Genomic DNA, 22,100 nt, shown 5'->3' on the forward strand with positions numbered 1-22,100 from the left:
AGGTTTTTTTAATTTTTTTTTTATTTTATAGACGGCAGCTAACCCTCTGACCAAACACGCTGAGCTACCGTGCCGGCATACATCTGAGCCACCGAGGACACAGATGAATTGAGCGACTTCAGGGACTTATCCCTTGCACGCTTCTCGTGAGACCCACATTCCCAACTGTCCACAATCTACATTCGTAATGTTCGTAATAGATATTTGCCCATCCACTCATTACTCGCACCAACTAAGGTGACGATTACCGTAAGAGTTCGGGCAACCTGTGCGCATTCGCACAGACGAAGGTCATTGGCTGGGTAGCCTTTAACTGTATATGAAGATAGTAACTGTTGCCGAAAGAACAGATACCATAGATGACCGTGCAGCATCTCTAGAACAAATGATTATGAATCTAAACCCTCAGCTGCCGATAGGTGTTGTTGATATACCTCAATGGGGACAGCTGAAAATGTGTGACACGAACCCGTGATCTCCTACTTACATGGCAGACGCTCTATCCATCTGTCGGCAGCTGCGGGTTTGACACTTGGAAGAAGCTCCACGGAATTCAACCGGGCTATACATTCTACACCTCTCACTCGTCAAGCCGCATAGATCGCATCTACGTTACTCGCTCCCTTGCTGATGGCACACGTCATGCGGAAGTCTGGCCTATGGCCTTTTCAGACCATGATGCGTACCTCTGTGACGTCACTCTCGCCCGACAGCGAGTGTGGCATAGTCGTGGTCTGTGGAAACTCAGTGTGCTCCCTGCCGCCGTTGGATAAGCAGCTGAGCAGCAAGTCGTATACTCCTAGCTCACTCATTTGTTACATAGTTCAATTCTTAATTTCTTTGCGTGTTTTGGTACTTGCATTGTTTAATTCATAAATTTCGGGCGTATTATAGTATTTGAGAGTTGTAGCATCACGTTTTAGTACCTGAATAGTGTAAATTCGCGTAGTCGTTTGTCTACTGTTTTTGTTTTGAACGGCCAGTGTCGGTTGGTCACAGTCGGTGTGCTCCCTGCCGCCGTTGGATAAGCAGCTGCAGCAGCAAGTCGTATACTCCTAGCTCACTCATTTGTTACATAGTTTAATTCTTAATTTCTTTGCGTGTTTTTGGTACTTGCATTGTTTAATTCATAAATTTCGGGCGTATTATAGTATTTGAGAGTGTAGCATCGCGTTTTAGTACCTGAATAGTGTAATTTCGCTTAGTCTCCTTTCGCCGCCGAGCAGTGTCAGCAGTGCGCAAGTAGCAGCATTACTGCATTTACTAGGCAATCTTGTATTTTAATAACCGTTTAAATTTTGTCGATTTGTTTGCGCTCTCTGTAGATTAGTTCAGACGTTCTTTGCAAAACAGTTTTTAGCATGGATAGGGACTGCAACTGCTGTGTTCGGATGCAGGCTGAGTTGGCATCCCTTCGCTCCCAGCTTCAGGCAGTGTTGGCTTCGGTCACACAGCTTGAGGCTGTTGCCAATGGGCTTCACTGTGGGGGTCCGGATGGGGGTTTGTCGGGGACGGCCAGCTCGTCCCACGCATCCCCTGATCGGACTACGACTGTGGTTGCCCGGGATACTGCCCGCACTGAGGCTGATCTCTCACCTGTGGTAGAGTGGGAGGTCGTTTCAAGGTGTGGCAGGGGGCGAAAGACATTCCGGAGGGCTGAACGGAAAGCCTCTCCAGTTTGTCTGACGAACCGGTTTCAGGCTCTGTCTCAGGCTGATACTGATCTTCGGCCTGACATGGCTGCTTGTCCCGTTCCAGAGGTTGCCCCTCAGTCTGCAAGATCCGGGCAGTTGCGGAGGGTGGGCTTACTGGTAGTTGGGAGCTCCAACGTCAGGCGCGTAATGGGGCCCCTTAGGGAAATGGCAGCAAGAGAGGGGAAGAAAACCAATGTGCACTCCGTGTGCATACCGGGGGGAGTCATTCCAGATGTGGAAAGGGTCCTTCCGGATGCCATGAAGGGTACAGGGTGCACCCATCTGCAGGTGGTCGCTCATGTCGGCACCAATGATGTGTGTCGCTATGGATCGGAGGAAATCCTCTCTGGCTTCCGGCGGCTATCTGATTTGGTGAAGACTGCCAGTCTCGCTAGCGGGATGAAAGCAGAGCTCACCATCTGCAGCATCGTCGACAGGACTGACTGCGGACCTTTGGTACAGAGCCGAGTGGAGGGTCTGAATCAGAGGCTGAGACGGTTCTGCGACCGTGTGGGCTGCAGATTCCTCGAATTGCGCCATAGGGTGGTGGGGTTTCGGGTTCCGCTGAATAGGTCAGGAGTCCACTACGCGCAACAAGCGGCTACACGGGTAGCAGGGGTTGTGTGGCGTGGGCTGGGCGGTTTTTTAGGTTAGATGGCCTTGGGCAAGTACAGAAAGGGCAACAGCCTCAACGGGTGCGGGGCAAAGTCAGGACATGCGGGGACCAAGCAGCAATAGGTATTGTAATTGTCAACTGTCGAAGCTGCGTTGGTAAAGTACCGGAACTTCAAGCGCTGATAGAAAGCACCGAAGCTGAAATCGTTATAGGTACAGAAAGCTGGCTTAAGCCAGAGATAAATTCTGCCGAAATTTTTACAAAGGTACAGACGGTGTTTAGAAAGGATAGATTGCATGCAACCGGTGGTGGAGTGTTCGTCGCTGTTAGTAGTAGTTTATCCTGTAGTGAAGTAGAAGTGGATAGTTCCTGTGAATTATTATGGGTGGAGGTTACACTAAACAACCGAACTAGGTTAATAATTGGCTCCTTTTACCGACCTCCCGACTCAGCAGCATTAGTGGCAGAACAACTGAGAGAAAATTTGGAATACATTTCACATAATTTTTCTCAGCATGTTATAGTCTTAGGTGGAGATTTCAATTTACCAGATATAGACTGGGACACTCAGATGTTTAGGACGGGTGGTAGGGACAGAGCATCGAGTGGCATTATACTGAGTGCTCATCCGAAAATTACCTCGAGCAATTAAACAGAGAACCGACTAGTGGAGATAACATCTTGGACCTACTGATAACAAACAGACCCGAACTTTTCGACTCTGTATGTACAGAACAGGGAATCAGTGATCATAAGGCCGTTGCAGCATCCCTGAATATGGAAGTTAATAGGAATATAAAAAAAGGGAGGAAGGTTTATCTGTTTAGCAAGAGTAATAGAAGGCAGATTTCAGACTACCTAACAGATCAAAACGAAAATTTCTGTTCCGACACTGACAATGTTGAATGTTTATGGAACAAGTTCAAGGCAATCGTAAAATGCGTTTTAGACAGGTACGTGCCGAGTAAAACTGTGAGGGACGGGAAAAACCCACCGTGGTACAACAACAAAGTTAGGAAACTACTGCGAAAGCAAAGAGAGCTCCACTCCAAGTTTAAACGCAGCCAAAACCTCTCAGACAAACAGAAGCTAAACGATGTCAAAGTTAGCGTAAAGAGGGCTATGCGTGAAGCGTTCATTGAATTCGAAAGTAAAATTCTATGTACCGACTTGACAGAAAATCCTAGGAAGTTCTGGTCTTACGTTAAATCAGTAAGTGGCTCGAAACAGCATATCCAGACACTACGGGATGATGATGGCATTGAAACAGAGGATGACACGCGTAAAGCTGAAATACTAAACACCTTTTTCCAAAGCTGTTTCACAGAGGAAGACCGCACTGCAGTTCCTTCTCTAAATCCTCGCACAAACGAAAAAATGGCTGACATCGAAATAAGTGTCCAAGGAATAGAAAAGCAACTGGAATCACTCAACACAGGAAAGTCCACTGGACCTGACGGGATACCAATTCGATTCTACACAGAGTACGCGAAAGAACTTGCCCCCCTTCTAACAGCCGTGTACCGCATGTCTCTAGAGGAACGGAGGGTTCCAAATGATTGGAAAAGAGCACAGATAGTCCCAGTCTTCAAGAAGGGTCGTCGAGCAGATGCGCAAAACTATAGACCTATATCTCTGACGTCGATCTCTTGTAGAATTTTAGAACATGTTTTTTGCTCGCGTATCATGTCATTTCTGGAAACCCAGAATCTACTATGTAGGAATCAACATGGATTCCGGAAACAGCGATCGTGTGAGACCCAACTCGCCTTATTTGTTCATGAGACCCAGAAAATATTAGATACAGGCTCCCAGGTAGACGCTATTTTTCTTGACTTCCGGAAGGCGTTCGATACAGTTCCGCACTGTCGCCTGATAAACAAAGTAAGAGCCTACGGAATATCAGACCAGCTGTGTGGCTGGATTGAAGAGTTTTTAGCAAACAGAACACAGCATGTTGTTATCAATGGAGAGACGTCTACAGACGTTAAAGTAACCTCTGGCGTGCCACAGGGGAGTGTTATGGGACCATTGCTTTTCACAATATATATAAATGATCTAGTAGATAGTGTCGGAAGTTCCATGCGGCTTTTCGCGGATGATGCTGTAGTATACAGAGAAGTTGCAGCATTAGAAAATTGTAGCGAAATGCAGGAAGATCTGCAGCGGATAGGCACTTGGTGCAGGGAGTGGCAACTGACCCTTAACATAGACAAATGTAATGTATTGCGAATACATAGAAAGAAGGATCCTTTATTGTATGATTATATGATAGCGGAACAAACACTGGTAGCAGTTACTTCTGTAAAATATCTGGGAGTATGCGTGCGGAACGATTTGAAGTGGAATGATCATATAAAATTAATTGTTGGTAAGGCGGGTACCAGGTTGAGATTCATTGGGAGAGTGCTTAGAAAATGTAGTCCATCAACAAAGGAGGTGGCTTACAAAACACTCGTTCGACCTATACTTGAGTATTGCTCATCAGTGTGGGATCCGTACCAGATCGGTCTGACGGAGGAGATAGAGAAGATCTAAAGAAGAGCGGCGCGTTTCGTCACAGGGTTATTTGGTAACCGTGATAGCGTTACGGAGATGTTTAATAAACTCAAGTGGCAGACTCTGCAAGAGAGGCGCTCTGCATTGCGGTGTAGCTTGCTCGCCAGGTTTCGAGAGGGTGCGTTTCTGGATGAGGTGTCGAATATATTACTTCCCCCTACTTATACCTCCCGAGGAGATCACGAATGTAAAATTAGAGAGATTAGAGCGCGCACGGAGGCTTTCAGACAGTCATTCTTGCCGCGAACCATACGCGACTGGAACAGGAAAGGGAGGTAATGACAGTGGCACGTAAAGTGCCCTCCGCCACACACCGTTGGGTGGCTTGCGGAGTATCAATGTAGATGTAGATGTAGATGTCGCTCACCTGACCTCCTCAGACTGTCGCCGAATGGTCGAAGAAGCGTGGACACGCTGTCGCCATCGTCGAGAAGCCTATGACTCCACCTTATCATGGTGGCTCTCCTATGCAAAGCCGACCCTCAGGAAGACACTGATGAGTTATGGGAAGGAATTTAAGGCGTCGCAAACTAATACCCTGCACTTCTACTACACCATACTACGCGACTGTGCGACGATGCCTTTCTCGCCAGCCCGGCAGTCGATGGTCCATCGCATGAAGGCGCAGATCTCCTTGATCATGCGGCGTTACTTGGAAGGAACTGTAGTCCGTTCGCGTGCTTCAAATCGTATCCCTCAAGAACGTCCGTCGATGTACCACCTCCTTCAGGAACGACAACGAAGACGACTAGCTCTGATCCAAATACTCACAGATGCGGAAGGGCGCCGGCACGACACCCAACAATGCATCGGTCGTGTTCTCCATGCTCATTGTGCCGGGCTATACGCAGCCGTACCGCATTCTGCAGCACTGATCACAGAAGTCGTTCAGCTTACCACGAACACTCTTCCGGAGGATGCAATGCATGACCTCCAAGACGACGTAACCACAGATGAAGTGGTAGATGCTACCAAAGAGGGTACCGATAACAGATCTCCTGGACCTGACGGTATACCCATCGAATTTTATAAAAGTTTTCACTATTTGTTGGCTTCCACGTGGACGGCAATCGCACAAGAGCTGATGTCACCGATGACAGTGGTCCCGAGCGCCTTTCTAGATGGCATTATTATCCCCGTCCATAAACCGCACCGGTTATTGAGGGTCCAGGACTATCGACCAATTACTTTGCTCAACAGCGACATGAAAATATTCACACGGCTATTGGCATCGCGACTCAAGAAGGTCGCACGTTACGTCACATCCTGCGACCAGACTTCCCTAGGAGGCGACAACAACATCCGTTCGGCCCTTTGCCGTTACAGAGACATGATAGCATTGGCGCATTATCAACGTATCCCTGGCGCCTTGGCTTCACTGGACTTTAGCCAGACTTTCGACTGTGTTGACCACTTCTATTTACAGAGAGTTCTTCAGCATATGGGATTTCCTGGCGGTATTGTCACAGTGGTTATGCGCCTGTTGAGTAGTGCAACCTCTAAAATTATGTACAATGGTCACCTCACACCGCCCTTGGTCATCGCACGATCTGTACGACAAGGCTGCCCTCTTTCCACGATTTTGTATGCTTTCGCCTTGGAACCCCTGCTCCAGGGCATGCGCCAACGTTTGAAAGGTATGGCTGTGTACGGCCTCCGTTTCTGTTGTACAGCCTACGCAGACGACATAGTACTACATCTGCGAAGTGAAGATGAAGTACGAGCGGCACTGACATGGGCGGCGACTTACGGCGAAGCGTCAGGGAGCTGCCTCAATGTGTCAAAATCCAAGGTCCTGCTCATTGGTGAGGGCTTGCCGGAGAGATGCGTTGCGCCCCTTAGTGTCGCCGCCACCATAAGATGTCTTGGACTTGATTTCGCAGCAGATCTGCGCCGCTCAGCGACTATCAATGGTAGACGCTTGCTACAGACAATCAGACCAACTCTCGCAGATCACCGGCTACGAGCTCTCGACGTTATCCAACGCGCGTAATACGTGAACATGTATCATGCTTCCCGTGTACCACACGTGGCTCAAGTACTACCAGTCCCGAATCTCCTGGCTCGACGACTGTTGATGGCTTTCGGCTCCTTCGTCAGCTCGGGGATGTTATTCAGGGTGCAATATGAATCCCTTGCACTGCCACGAGATCGTGGCGGGGTGGGACTCATCCACGTCCCGACTCATGTCAAGGCACTTTACGTCAGCTCCCCAACTAAAACTTTGGCATCGTTGCCCGCAGAGCCTTACTAGCCTCCTGCTTCACAACTTTGCGCCGGCCTCCTTGTTCGCTCCAGTAATGGTATCGACCATTCCAACCCCGTTTTATTACATCCAACAATTTTTCCTGGAGTTCAGTTATGTCTACCAGTCCTTACCGCATACACGTTTGTACCTCACGAAAACAGTTTCCGAATTGTTACAGCAGTTCCGCCCGTCCAACCCCATCGAACGTAAGTATCCACAGTACGTGTGGCGACACATATGGAGGGCGATCCATGCGCGTTTTCTCGAATCAGTCGTTCAATCAGCGTGGTACATCACCGTGAATGGCAAACAAGTTAACCGAGATCGTCTACACCGCATCCATCTCGCCGATTCATCCCTCTGCACCCACTGTGGAGTGGATGACACGGATGTCCACCGGTACCACTGTGGCACAGCGTTCGACGTCTGGACACTTGCGCGACGAATTTTGGCGTTTCTTACTCGACAGACACCAGCTCAGATCGACGTCCACTTGCTTTTGTACTCCGATAAGACTTTCTACCCCTCCGCCAAAACTCACTCTGTGAATTGGATCTGTGGCCACACGATCCGCTATCTTTATACTTCTGGTGACAAGCCTACGCTAGGATATTGGACTTATCTCAACGAAAGACACTGCGTCCTGATACGCAACCCACGCTATAAGCAATATTTTTCCAATTTCTTACGGAGCACCTTCGATGACCCACCTCGTAGCTGGAACGTCAATTTATTTCAGTGAAATAAATTGTGAAACTTCATTTTGCTGAGTGCAGGCTTGGCAGCTTACCACTCCCGGATCCCCGCATCCTCACCATTTCACTCTGATACTAAACGTAATCTAAAAAGTACCTCAACATTATATAAGCATGCATCTAAAAGATGTACCCCTGAAAAATCGGGTGATTCTGCTGAAAGTAACTTTGTATTTGAACCGTTGCACGATCGACAACTCGCGCCTCATCTCCTCGAACAGAATCTTTGGCGTGAATATGGACGTGGCACATTTGCCCCAAATGTCATGGAGGCCGTTTCCCAGGAGAGGCAGCGCAAGTATGCAAGACAACGGCCCAGCTGTTTGTTCTGCAGCGCGTGTGACTTCCAAGTTGACCTGGCTGAGCATCTTCCGGACACGAGAGACGTGCACCGGAAACGGAAGTGGACACATTATTCCTTTGGCCGACCGGGTCTGATGGCGAGCGGTGGGTCGTCGTCATCCACAAGTCTCGTGGAGGCTCCAAGTTTTTCCACTGTTTGTCGTCGCACAGCGGCTTTGCATGCTCGGTGAGCTACATTTAGTTTGTTGCTTCGGTGTCGAGACCACAAGGCATTCGTAAAGACTGATCTTCCGCCCCAGTGAGAGATGTGATAATTGTGGCTTTTCGCTTCCTGCACATTTTGGTGCCCTGCTTCTTCTATATCGAACTCAGTTCAGCCTCCTGTTGTTCCCTGTTCCTGCGTCTGGTCAGGATATTTGAGGAGCGTGTCACTCGCATCAGAACATAATAGCTTCTGTTTGGTACTTGTCATAGAGCTGTAATTTGATTGTGTATTTTACAATATTGGGGTTTTGTAAATTTCTTTTCTGTTCAATGTGTTATTAGTAAGGGCTTCCAATATACAGGGTGGTCCATTGATCGTGACCGGGCCAAATATCTCACGAAATAAGCGTCAAACGAAGAAACTACAAAGATTGAAACTTGTGTAACTTGAAGGGGGAAACCAGATGGCGCTATGGTTGGCCCACTAGGTGGCGCTGCCATAGGACTTTTGGAGAGTTGAGAGCAATTATTTCAATTAACATTACAACCGTTTTGTTATTTGGTCTCACTGAAATATTTGATAACATTGTTGCTCGATTATCAGCAGTTGTTCTTAAATTTTTATGTAATTATTGCGTTTGTCTTAGTATGTCAAGGTCCTATTGACCTAATTGATAAAATTATTTATTCTGAGGAGCACTAATAAAAATCTTGATATCAATAATGTTCAATCCTTATTTTGCCCAGTCCTTCCACTCCCAGGCAACCTTATGCCAGTAATGCATGCCAATATTCCTATGTGTAAGTTCTGATTTGATCAAAGTTTCTATCTTCATTTTCTCACAACTAGCCATCTTGAAGAAATACACCCTCTGTAAACAGATAACCTGGAAGCCATTTCACTGGACAAGGAAATGGCTAGTGTAATGGTAAGCACCCAAGAATCTGAAGTTTGACTCGCAGAGGAAGGACTAGTAGTATTATGCAGCTTGCTGAGCATCCTAATCGACATAGACAGTGATTAACTAAAAACAGTACACTTTCAAAGTGTGTGTGGCAACAGGAGCCAGCATACCCGCAGACTGTGGAGAGGTGAAGTGGTGCGAGGCGGAGCAACCGCCGGCGCTCTCGCCTCCAATGGTGACCCTGGCGGGGTCGCCACCAAAGGCCGCAATGTTGCGCTGCACCCACTGCAGCGCCATCTGCTGGTCCTTGAGACCTGCGTTGCCTGGTATCACCTCATCCTCCAAGCTCAGGAAACCTGTTGGCAGATGGCGACAGAAACTTTTTACATAAAAGTGAAGGGAACATCCTTTTCTTGAAAGATGTTGGACTGTACCAGTATAAACTCAACGTCTCAGAACATCAGTCATACAGACATAGACGAAAGGGATACTTTAGCGCACCAGACAATATCAGCATTGTTTTGGTCTTTTTTTAGCTCATTCGAACTTTGTGCTGTCGAGGAGATGTCTCAAAATGCTACTACTCCTCACTTTACCACTTTGTCTCCGGATCATACTCAGAGACCCAGGATTCATCACCTGGGAACACACAACTGAACCATTTGTGGTCATTGGCAATCCACTCAAGAAGATAATCACACACGTTTCTTCAATTGTGGTTCTGCTCAATTGTGAGGTTCTCTGGCACCATTTTGGCACAAACCTTTTGCATCTGCAAAACTTCAGTCAAAATCTGATTTACAATGAAGGTGTTTAAGCTTAACAGGTCTCCTATAATCAAATGGCTCTAAGCACTATGGGACTTAACATCTGAGGTCATCAGTCCCCTAGACTTAGAACTACTTAAACCTAACTAACCTAAGGACATCACACACATCAATGCCCAATGCAGGATTCGAAACTGTGACCATAGCAGCAGTGCAGTTCCGGACTGAAGCACCTAGAACCGCTCGGCCGCAGCGGCTGGCTGTCCTGTAATCCTTATCGATAAATGTTTGTCCAATCTCACAAGAGCACGCACATGTTCGTCTGTTTTTGAAGTTGAAGGTCTCCCTAAACGTGTTTCATCTTCAACGTATTCTCTGCCTTATTTGTGACAGCGAAAAACTTGTGGTCTTGATGAGGAATGTTCCCATAAGCCTTATTCAACTTTTCAAAGGTCGCACTCGCGAATTTCCCAAGTTTAACAGAAAATTTGATAGCATAATGTTGCTCTAAATTCTGCTGTTCCATTTTCGTACATACAACAATAACACTACTTGACTGATGGTGCTCTGAAAAATCACGTGATGGCTGCATGGAGTTAAAATTCCGAGTGAGCATCTGGAAGGAGCGAACACACCAGTCTACACAAGTAGAACAACACAGCGTTGCCAAATCGTTCGCAGTGTTGTCGGTCTCATTACTTTTGTCAGAACTGGCACAAAGCAGTGATGACAGTGCAGTGGTGCACATGTGCCAGTTGACTGTATGGAATCACAGCAGTAAGGTCAGTCGACTTGCAGATGCGGCACAGTAGCGCTATCGTGTTTGGACGTTCTCAAGACCACACAGTAAATAAAGTTTCTCAGCTTGTTTTTGTTTCGAAGTGGACTGTCCAATACTGGGTTACAGTTTCAGAGTATTTACATTTCATTAGCAAGTAGATCGACTCCTACGTAAAAAGATTACTTATTACTGGTTTAACACAAATTGCAGTCTAATGTGCAAAGAAGAAAGGGGTGAGTCCTCATTAGTTACAAATTTTCTTTATTGTTTCTCTCCTTATTTCCGACTCTTTGAAACAAACGTAATTATCGAATTTAAAGTGTCACACCACCTATTCATACTGGGTACAGGAGAAACAGAGGAAAAACATTTATTCTATGTCCTTGAGTAATCACAGAGAAGACATTACATATAAGTGAAGAAATGCTATCCACTTTCATTGACATGCAGAAAGCTTTAGATAATGTAAACTGGCTGGTAATCTTTTATGCCCTCAAAATTGAAGGAAGCTACAGGTACTGAAGTTTACAGGTGGACATTGTGAAGGAAACTGCATGCAGTGCACATCTGGACTGAAATACCTCGAAAAACTCCAGTACTCAACAATGGAGAAACTCAAAAGCAGCTGAGTGGAGGCATGTAGTGTGGGCTAACAAGTAGCGGCCGGCCGGTGTGGCCGAGCGGTCCTAGGCGCTTCAATCTGGAACCGCGCGACCGCTACAGTCGCAGGTTCGAATCCTGCCTCAGGCATGGATGTGTGTGATGTCCTTAGGTTGGTTAGGTTTAAGTAGTTCTAAGTTCTATGGGACTGATGACCTCAGATGGTTAAGTCCCATAGTGCTCAGAGCCATTTAAAACTTTTTTTTTTAACAAGTAGCGACTTTGCTCCTTTTCAAATGTTGTGGGGCGTCGAGTGCACCGACAGACTGATGAGACATTTTACCAGAGTGTGTAGAAAATGTAGTTCAAGCCAGCCAGTTTTTTGGGAGTGTTTTTGCTGACCATGGCTTGAGTTTACTCATTCAGCTTACCATGAAATTCAATAATCAGAATGTTTATTGCAACTTTTTCGATGACCAAGTGCTGCCCTTTCTTCTGCGTCTTCATTATGAGAATGCTCGGGGCTCTCCATCTTCCAGTATGACGACAACCGTGTTAAGTAGGTTTCGTGTTTATGCTTCCACTATTGCAATTCGACTGACCCACTAACTCATCCAGTGTTAGTCCCATAGAAAAGATTGAAAAATGTGTGATGTTATAAAAGAAATTACTCATATTATTAAAGGACTCCGTCATCAGGCTACAAGTGGCCCATCGGGACCATCCGACCGCCGCGTCATCCTCAGATGAGGATGCGGATAGGAGGGGCCTGTGGTCAGCACACCGCTCTCCCGGCTGTTACTATGGTTTTCTTTGACCACGGCCGCTACTATTCGGTCGAGTAGCTCCTCAATTGGCATCACGAGGCAGAGTACATCCCGAAAAATGGCAACAGCGCATGGTGGCCCGGATGGTTACCCATCCAAGTGTCGGCCACACCCGACAGCGCTTAACTTCGGTGATCTGACGGGAACCGATGTGTCCACTGCGGCAAGGCCGTTACCCTCATATTATTAAGGGAGAAAAAAATTTAATTGGGATTGGAATTTAATAGTAGCAAGAGGAAGAGAAGGAAAAATAGTAGACTGGAGAAATAGTAGTGTACTGATGGCAAAGAAATGGAACAGGAAGCGCAGGAAGCTGGTGGTGGTAGGTTCCTATGGGACCAAACTGTTCAGGTCATCGGTCCCTAGTAGGTTTACACACTACTTAACCTAACTTAAACTAACTTACGCTAAGGACAACACACACACCCGTGCCCAAGGGAGGGGTCGAACCTCTGACGGGGGGGGGGGGGGGGGGGGGGGGGGGGAACCGCGCGAACTGTGGCAAAACGCCTAGACCGCGAGGCTATCCCATGTGGCAGCACAGGAAGGAGTTTTGAACAGAGGGTAATTTAATCATCGCTGTCACTTGGTTAAAGAATCATGAAAGATGGCTCTATACGTGGAAGAGGCCAGGAAACATGGAAGGTTTTAGACTGCTTATGTAATATTAAGCTAGAGATCCCAGAACAAGATTTGACACAGTAAGACGTTTCCAATGGTAAAGGTGAGCTCTGACAATTTATTAGTTATGAGCTGTACATTACCAGTAAAGAGTTTGTAAAAAGGTAGGAAATGAAGAAGATGTGACCTGCTTAAGTTTCTTTTTACTTATTTATTGGACTTCGGTTGCATGCAAACAGCTAATCCGAACACAGTGTCTTAAAAAGATAAAAAGCTGCAGGTCCTTGGTGAATGATATAGAAACCGAAAATACAATGTCATGGACAGTTCAGGCATAATAATACAGGCAGAAATACTTCGGTCCGTTACGAGAACAGTCAGATTTCAAACACACAAAAACACCAGTACACCCCACGCTTATACACCACTCGTGCCCAAACTTAACAGTTACAGTTTAATTTACACTTTTAAAACCCGATCCATCGGTTATTTTTTGAGTCATCAGTCTTCCAACTGGTTTGATGAAGCCCACCAGGAATTTCTCTCTTGTGCCAACTTCTTTACCTCAGTGTAGCACTTGCAACTTAGCCCTCAATTACTTGCTGGATGTTTTCCAATCTCTGTTTTCCTCTACAGTTTTTACCCTCTTCATCTCTCTCTAGCACCACAGAAGTTATTCCCTGACATCTTAACAGATGTTCTACGATCCTGTCCCTTCTTCTTGGCACTGTTTTCCACACATTCCTTTCCCCACCGATTCTCCAGCGAACCTCCTAATTACTTATCAGTCCACCTAATTTTCAACATTTTCCTGTAGCATCACACCTCAAATGCTTCCATTCTCTTCTGTTCCGGTTTTCCCACAGTCCATGTTTCACTAGCATGCAATTCTGTGCTCCAAACGCACATTCTCAGAAATCTCTCCCTCAGATTAATGCCTATGTTTGACGTCCGTAGACTTCTCTTGGCCAAGAATGCCCTTTTTACCAATGCTAGTTTTCTTTTTCATGTCCTCCATGCTCCCTCCGTCATGGGTTATTTTTATGCCCAGGTAGCAGAATTCCTTAATTTGATCTACTTCGTGATCACCAATCCTGATTTTAAATTTCTCGCTGTTCTCATTTCTGCTACTTCTCATTACTTTTGTCTTTCTTCGATTTAACCTCAATCCATATTCTGCGCTCATTAGACTGTTAATTCAGTTCAGCAGATCCTGTACGTCTTCGTCATGTCCACTGACAATTGTCATAAGGAAATTTTACCATTGATATTCTTTCACCTTGCATTTTAATACCACTCTTGAACATTCTTTTATTTCCGTCATTACTCCTTTGATGTAAAAATAGTATACAGCCTTTTTAATCCGAGCACTTCGTTTTTGGTCTTACACTTTCACTGTTCACTCTTGGCTCACGTACTTATTGTATATTACCGCCTCTACCTATAGCTTACCCCTGTTTTTCGCAGAATTTCGAACATCTTGCGCGATTTGATCCCTCTTTTTCCAGGTCGACAAATCCTATGAACGTGTCTTGATTTTCATTTAGTCGTTCTTACGCTATCAGCCGCAATGTCAGAATTGCCTCTCTGCTGCCGTTACCTTCCCCAAAGCCAAACTGACAGTTACCTAACACATTTTCAGTTTTCTTTTCCATGTTTCTGTACATCATTCTTGTCAGCAACTTGGATGCGTGAGCTGTTAAGTTGATTGTGCCATCATTTTCGCACTTGTCGGCCCTTGGAATCTTTCAAATGATGTGGAAGATGTTTTTCCGTAAGTCAGATGGTATACCACCAGATCATACATTCCACACACCTATGTCGATAATTGTTGCCACATCCAGCAATGATTTTAGAAATTCTGATGGAATGTTATCTACCCTTCTGTCTTATTCGACCTTAAGTCTTCCAAAGCTCTTTTAAATTGTTATTCTATTACTGGACTGCCTATTATTTCTTCTTCTGTCACGTCATCAAACAAGTCTTCCCCCTCATACAGGCCTTCAGTGTACTCTTTTCACTTATCCGCTCTCTCCTCAGCAGTTAACAGTGGAATTCGCATTGCACTCTTAATGTTACCACCCTTGTCTTTCACGTACACTGAAGTTTGTTTAGACTTTTCAGTATAATTAGTCACTCCTTCCGATAATCATTTCTTTTTCGATTTATTCCCATTTTTCATGCAACCATTTTGCCTTAGCTTCCTCACACTTTCTACTTATTTTATTCCTAAGCGACTTTTATTTCTGTAATCCTGAATTTTCCTGAACATTTTTTTGGTTCCTTCTCTCATTAATCAACTGAAATATTTCTCCTGTTACCCATAGTTTCTTCGCAGTTGCCTTCTTTGTACCCATGCGTTTCTTTTCGATTTCTGTGATTGCGGTTTTTAGATATGTCAATTCACTCCTCTTCAACTGAAATGCCTATTACTAATTTATAAAAGTCTAAATTGTTAGGAAAAAATTGTATTAGCATATGAGAAGGAAGCGCCTGATGCATCCATAACCTACCATTCGGATTCCGTTCTGTAGCGAGGGCAGCTGAAGAAAATGTAATTTCCTGCAGCTCCGCAGAGTTGCAAAATGGTGATGGTACGAGTAGTCTAGAAAGGTGGTGTCAGTACCAGCTGTGGTCGAACTTCAACCTGGCAATGAGCCTCCCAAACTGTGTCTCATTACCTATGCTAGATGCTCGCTGTTCAAGGTACCACTGGGCCTTCAGTAGATGCGAATGGAATTGTTTGCACCTGATACCCTAATGCAGATCTTCGGTCCGCCATGTCTTGTTCCATGGGAAATTAGAGTTTTACAAATGTTGATCCAAATATGAATTTTTTCCGCAGATTCGTATTGGGTTAACATTTGTAAAACTCTAATTCCTCTCTCTCAAACCTCACCCTATGGGAAGAGAGAGAGAGTTTTAGTTTTAGCGAATCAAAATTTACGAAGTAAATAAGTATTTTTTTATTCGTCTGTAACTATTTTCCACGCAAAAATGAGAACATGGATTTTCTTAAATTACAGCGCCAACTACCAAAATCAAAACAAATGCTTAAGACAAAACGTACGTAGCTTATTATGTAGAATCTGATTCTGCAATACAAAATGGGGGTTCCCATTAGAAATTTTAAAGTTGCCTCTCGCCCCACTCCCAGGGGGCAGGGGTGGCGTGCTAATTTTAGTACCAGCAGATGTCCCCCTCAAGAATCATCACCATTGGATTCTACACATTTTTTCGTGTGAATCTTATTTTTTGAGTTATTCTGCTTGGTCAACCTAAAATTTACACCCTGTATATCAAACACTTCAGTGCTTCGTCGAGCTTATATAAAACGTGTTTCTGCTAGGCATACACAACTTCCGCACTTATCGATAGTAACAAGGAAATCTTACCTTTGATCAAAAAGAAGAATATTCTATTGAGTACAACACAACGACAATAATTACATACATATTTTTATTTTTGCCCTTGTAAACTGTACTTGCATCAAAAGTAATTGCTTTGGTTACATAAAAGCGCAGAAGTTACGCAGTCAACCAAGTGGTATTACACATAAAATGCAATTTACATTGTGTGGTGGTATAAAAGACTCAACAAACTAAGATCGTACGATATGTGGTTCTAATTACGTGCAAAACAAACAAACAAAAAACGGAGAGGAGAGGTCGGATCAAAATTTCCCTCACGCACATTCTTCTGCGTTTCTTCCCCTACAAATGCTATTAATACTGCTGGTAATCCTACCATTTACCACCTCATTTATGTACAGTCCCGAAATTGCCTAACTGTAGTTTCGGTAGAGCGCAACTCTAGTCCTTAGTCAACTGCTCAGCTTTCTCGTTCGCCCTAATCCCGGCAGGGCTCTCGATCCAGCAAAATGACATCTACGTATCGGTGTTGCTCATCTCTGATATAGCAGCAGCTGTTTGGTACCTTCTCATACGAAAATCAACGCTACATTTTCTACGTGCATCCCGAGCCGCACGCTACAGACAGACGCGGCAGAACGAAGCTAGTTGCTGATGTGTCACGTGGTACACTGCCCCTCTGTACTACGCATCGCCACACTAGTCGCCTCCTTTCGTGCTCACCAAGGTTCTGCTCAGATGTTGAATTTCATGACAACAACTCAGCGGACACGGACGCAAAGGAAAGTTTGCAGAAGGGTCTCACCGAACGCGGCGAGCCGGTAGTTGATGGTGACCACGATGATGCCGTGCTCTAAGAAGAAGTCCGGCCCGAAGTCGGCCTGAGTGCCGCCGCCTCCTTCGTAGCCGCCCCCTGGGATCCAGACGAGCACGGGCAGCGGCTCGCTAGCGTTGGCGGCCGCCTCGTGGGGCACGAACACATTCAGGTAGAGGCAGTCCTCGGAGCCGGCGCCCACCTGCAGGCACACCGGGAAGTCGCGCTGCACCCTGCGGACGCCTTCCCAGCTGGCTGGCGGTCGAGACCTCTGCACCAGAGACGCCTCGTCAGTCACATTCTCTCTGAATCTCAGGGAAAGAGGCTGCGTTCGTTGGATTATTCAGGATGTGAGGAATATTCGTAAGGTTTTAATTGCCACCTCAAAAAAATACGGAGTAAACAGAAGTGTGCATAAGTTCGTAGCGTTTTTCCATATGTTCAATAAACACAACGGATATAGATAACAGACACTTTAGCCGTCAATACACTACTGCCCATTAAAATTGCTACACCAAGAAGAAATGCTCATGATTCATTGGAGAAATATATTATACTATAACTGACATGTGATTACATTTTCACGCAATTTGGGTGCATAGATCCTGAGAAATCAGTACCCAGAACAACCACCTCTGGCCGTAATAACTGCCTTGATACTCCTGGGCATTGAGTCAAACGGAGCTTGGATGGCGTGTACAGGTACAGCTGCCATGCAACTTCAGCACGACACCACAGTTCATCAAGAGTAGTGACTGGTGTATTGTGACGAGCCAGTTGCTCAGCCACCATTGACCAGACGTTTTCAACTGGTGAGAGATCTGGAGAATGTGCTGGCCAGGGTAGCAGTCGAACATTTTCTGTATCCAGAAAGGCCCATACAGGACCTGCAACATGCGGTCGTGTATTATCCTGCTGAAATGTAGGGTTTCGCAGGGATCGAATGAAGGGTTCAAATGGTTCAAATGGCTCTGAGCACTATGCGACTTAGAACTAATTAAACCTAACTAACCTAAGGGCATCACACACATCCATGTCCGAGGCAGGAATCGAACCTGAGACCGTAGCGGTCACGCGGTTCCAGACTGAAGCGCCTAGAACCGCACGGCCACACCGGCCGGCGAATGAAGGGTAGAGCCACGGGTCGTAACACATCTGAAATGTAAATTCCACTGTTCACAGTGACGACAATGCGAACAAGAGATGACCGAGACGTGTAACCAATGGCACCCCATACCGAGCGTGGAATGTCAGGTCCCTTAGTCGGGCAGGTAGGTTAGAAAATTTGAAAAGGGAAATGGATAGGTTAAAGTTAGATATAGTGGGAATTAGTGAAGTCCGGTGGCAGGAGGAATAAGACTTCTGGTCAGGTGACTACAGGGTTGTAAACACAAAGTCAAATAGGGGTAATGCAGGAGTAGGTTTAATAATGAATAGGAAAACAGGAACGCGGGTAAGCTACTACAAACAGCTTAGTGAACGCATTATTGTGGCCAAGATAGATACGAAGCCCACACCTACTACAGTAGTACAAGTTTATATGCCAACTAGCTCTGCAGATGACGAAGAAATTGAAGAAATGTATGATGAAATAAAAGAAATTATTCAGACAGTGAAGGGAGACGAAAGTTTAATAGTCATGGGTGACTGGAATTCGAGTGTAGGAAAAGGGAGAGAAGGAAACGTAGTAGGTGAATATGGATTGGGGTTAAGAAATGAAAGAGGAAGCCGCCTGGTAGAATTTTGCACAGAGCACAACTTAATCATAGCTAACACTTGGTTTAAGAATCATGATAGAAGGTTGTATACATGGAAGAATCCTGGAGATACTAAAAGGTATCAGATAGATTATATAATGGTAAGACAGAGATTTAGGAACCAGGTTTTAAATTGTAAGACATTTCCAGGGGCAGATGCGGACTCTGACCACAATCTATTGGTTATGACCTGTAGATTAAAACTGAAGAAACTGCAAAAAGGTGGGAATTTAAGGAGATGGGACCTGGATAAACTGAGAGAACCAGAGGTTGTACAGAGTTTCAGGGAGAGCATAAGGGAACAATTGACAGGAATGGGGGAAAGAAATACAGTAGAAGAAGAATGGGTAGCTCTGAGGGATGAAGTAGTGAAGGCAGCAGACGATCAAGTAGGTAAAAAGACGAGGGCTAGTAGAAATCCTTGGGTAACAAAAGAAATATTGAATTTAATTGATGAAAGGAGAAAATATAAAAATGCAGTAAATGAAGCAGGCAAAAAGGAATACAAAAGTCTCAAAAATGAGATCGACAGGAAGTGCAAAATGGCTAAGCAGGGATGGCTAGAGGACAAATATAAGGATGTAGAGGCTTATCCCACTAGGGGCAAGATAGATACTGCCTACAGGAAAATTAAAGAGACCTTTGGAGATAAGATAACCACTTGTATGAACATCAAGAGCTCAGATGGAAACCCAGTTCTGAGCAAAGAAGGGAAAGCAGAAAGGTGGAAGGAGTATATAGAGGGTCTATACAAGGGCGATGTACTTGAGGACAATATTATGGAAATGGAAGAGGATGTAGATGAAGATGAAATGGGAGATACGATACTGCGTGAAGAGTTTGATAGAGCACTGAAAGACCTGAGTCGAAACAAGGCCCCCGGAGTAGACAACATTCCATTGGAACTACTGACGGCCTTGGGAGAGCCAGTCCTGACAAAACTCTACCATCTGGTGAGCAAGATGTATGAAACAGGCGAAATACCCTCAGACTTCAAGAAGAATATAATAATTCCAATCCCAAAGAAAGCAGGTGTTGACAGATGTGAGAATTACCGAACAATCAGTTTAATAAGCCACAGCTGCAAAATACTAACGCGAATTCTTTACAGACGAATGGAAAAACTAGTAGAAGCCGACCTCGGGGAAGATCAGTTTGGATTCCGTAGAAATACTGGAACACGTGAGGCAATACTGACCTTACGACTTATCTTAGAAGAAAGATTACGGAAAGACAAACCTATGTTTCTAGCATTTGTAGACTTAGAGAAAGCTTTTGACAATGTTGACTGGAATACTCTCTTTCAAATTCTGAAGGTGGCAGGGGTAAAATACAGGAAGCGAAAGGCTATTTACAATTTGTACAGAAACCAGATGGCAGTTATAAGAGTCGAGGGACATCAAAGGGAAGCAGTGGTTGGGAAGGGAGTAAGACAGGGTGGTAGCCTCTCCCCGATGTTATTCAATCTGTATATTGAGCAAGCGGTAAAGGAAACAAAAGAAAAATTCGGAGTAGGTATTAAAATCCTGGGAGAAGAAATAAAAACTTTGAGGTTCGCCGATGACATTGTAATTCTGTCAGAGACAGCAAAGGACTTGGAAGAGCAGTTGAACGGAATGGATGGTGCTTGAAAGGAGGATATAAGATGAACATCAACAAAAGCAAAACGAGGATAATGGAATGTAGTCGAATTAAGTCGGGTGATGTTGAGGGTATTAGATTAGGAATTGAGACACTTAAAGTAGTAAAGGAGTTTTGCTATTTGGGGAGCAAAATAACTGATGATGGTAGAAGTAGAGAGTATATAAAATGTAGACTGGCAATGACAAGGAAAGCGTTACTGAAGAAGAGAAATTTGTTAACATAGAGTATAGATTTAAGTGTCAGGAAGTTATTTCTGAAAGTATTTGTATGGAGTGTAGCCATGTATGGAAGTGAAACATGGACGGTAAATAGTTTGGACAAGAAGAGAATAGAAGCTTTCGAAATGTGGTGCTACAGAAGAATGCTGAAGAGTAGATGGGTAGATCACATAACTAATGAGGAGGTACTGAATAGGATTGGGGAGAAGAGGAGTTTGTGGCACAACTTTACGAGAAGAAGGGATCGGTTGGTAGGACACGTTCTGAGGCATCAAGGGATCACCAATTTAGTATTGGAGGGCAGCGTGGAGGGTAAAAATCGTAGGGGGAGACCAAGAGATGAATACACTAAGCAGATTCAGAAGGATGTAGGTTGCAGTAGGTACTGGGAGATGAAGAAGCTTGCACAGGATAGAGTAGCATGGAGAGCTGCATCAAACCAGTCTCAGGACTGAAGTCCACAACAACAACAACCATCACGCCGGGTGATACGTCAGTATGGCGATGATGAATACACGCTTCCAATGTGAGTTCACCGCGATGTCAACAAACATGGATGCGACCATCATGATGCTGTAAACAGAACCTGGATTCATCCGAAAAAATGACGCTTTGCCATTCGTGCACCCAGTTTCGTCGTTGAGCACACCATCGCAGGCGCTCCTGTCTGTGATGGAGCGTCAAGGGTAACCACAGCCACGGTCTCCGAGCTGATAGTCCATGCTGCTGCAAACGTCGTCGAACTGTTCGTGCAGATGGTTGTTGTCTTGCAAACGTCCCCATTGTTGACTCAGGGATCGAGACGTGGCTGCACGGTCCGTTACAGCCCAGCGGATAAGATGCCTGTCATCTCGACTGCTAGTGATACGAGGCCGTTGGGATCCAGCACGGCGAATCGTATTACCACCGATTCCATATTCTGCTAACAGTCATTGGATTTAGACCAACGCGAGCAGCAATGTCGGGATACGATAAACCGCAACCGCGATAGGCTACAATCCGACCTTTACAAGGTCGGTAACGTGATGGTACGCATTTCTGTTCCTTACACGAGGCATCACAACAACGTTTCACCAGCAACGTCGGTCAACTGCTGTTTGTGTATAAGAAATCGGTTGGAAACTTTCCTCATGTCAGCACGTTATAGCTGTCGCCACCGGCGTCAACCTTGTGTGAATGCTCTGAAAAGCTAATAATTTGCATATCACAGCATCTTCTTCCTATCGGTTAAATTTCGCGTCTGTAGCACGTCATCTTCGTGGTGAAGCAATTTTAATGGCGAGTAGTGTATTATTCTGTAGTTTCCTTCACTATTTACAACAGTCTGTTTCAAATGGCTCTGAGCGCTATGCGACTTAACTTCTCAGGTCATCAGTCGCCTAGAACTTAGAACTAATTAAACCAACTAACCTAAGG

General features: G+C 45.2%; 1 protein-coding gene across 1 annotated transcript in view; it reads right to left on the minus strand.

The window, feature by feature from the left end:
• LOC124622408 (acetylcholinesterase-like) overlaps positions 1-22,100 on the minus strand; it is a 96,097-nt gene that overhangs the window by 52,188 nt on the left and 21,809 nt on the right. The window contains exons 3-4 of the mRNA XM_047148096.1: positions 17,057-17,336; positions 9,455-9,640 (exon numbers count right to left, since the gene is read on the minus strand). Of these exons, the coding sequence (XP_047004052.1) occupies positions 9,455-9,640; positions 17,057-17,336 (466 nt within the window). The remainder of the gene's footprint in view (positions 1-9,454; positions 9,641-17,056; positions 17,337-22,100) is intronic.

Source organism: Schistocerca americana, chromosome 7 (assembly GCF_021461395.2).
Source record: "Schistocerca americana isolate TAMUIC-IGC-003095 chromosome 7, iqSchAmer2.1, whole genome shotgun sequence".
NCBI lineage: Eukaryota > Metazoa > Arthropoda > Insecta > Orthoptera > Acrididae > Schistocerca > Schistocerca americana.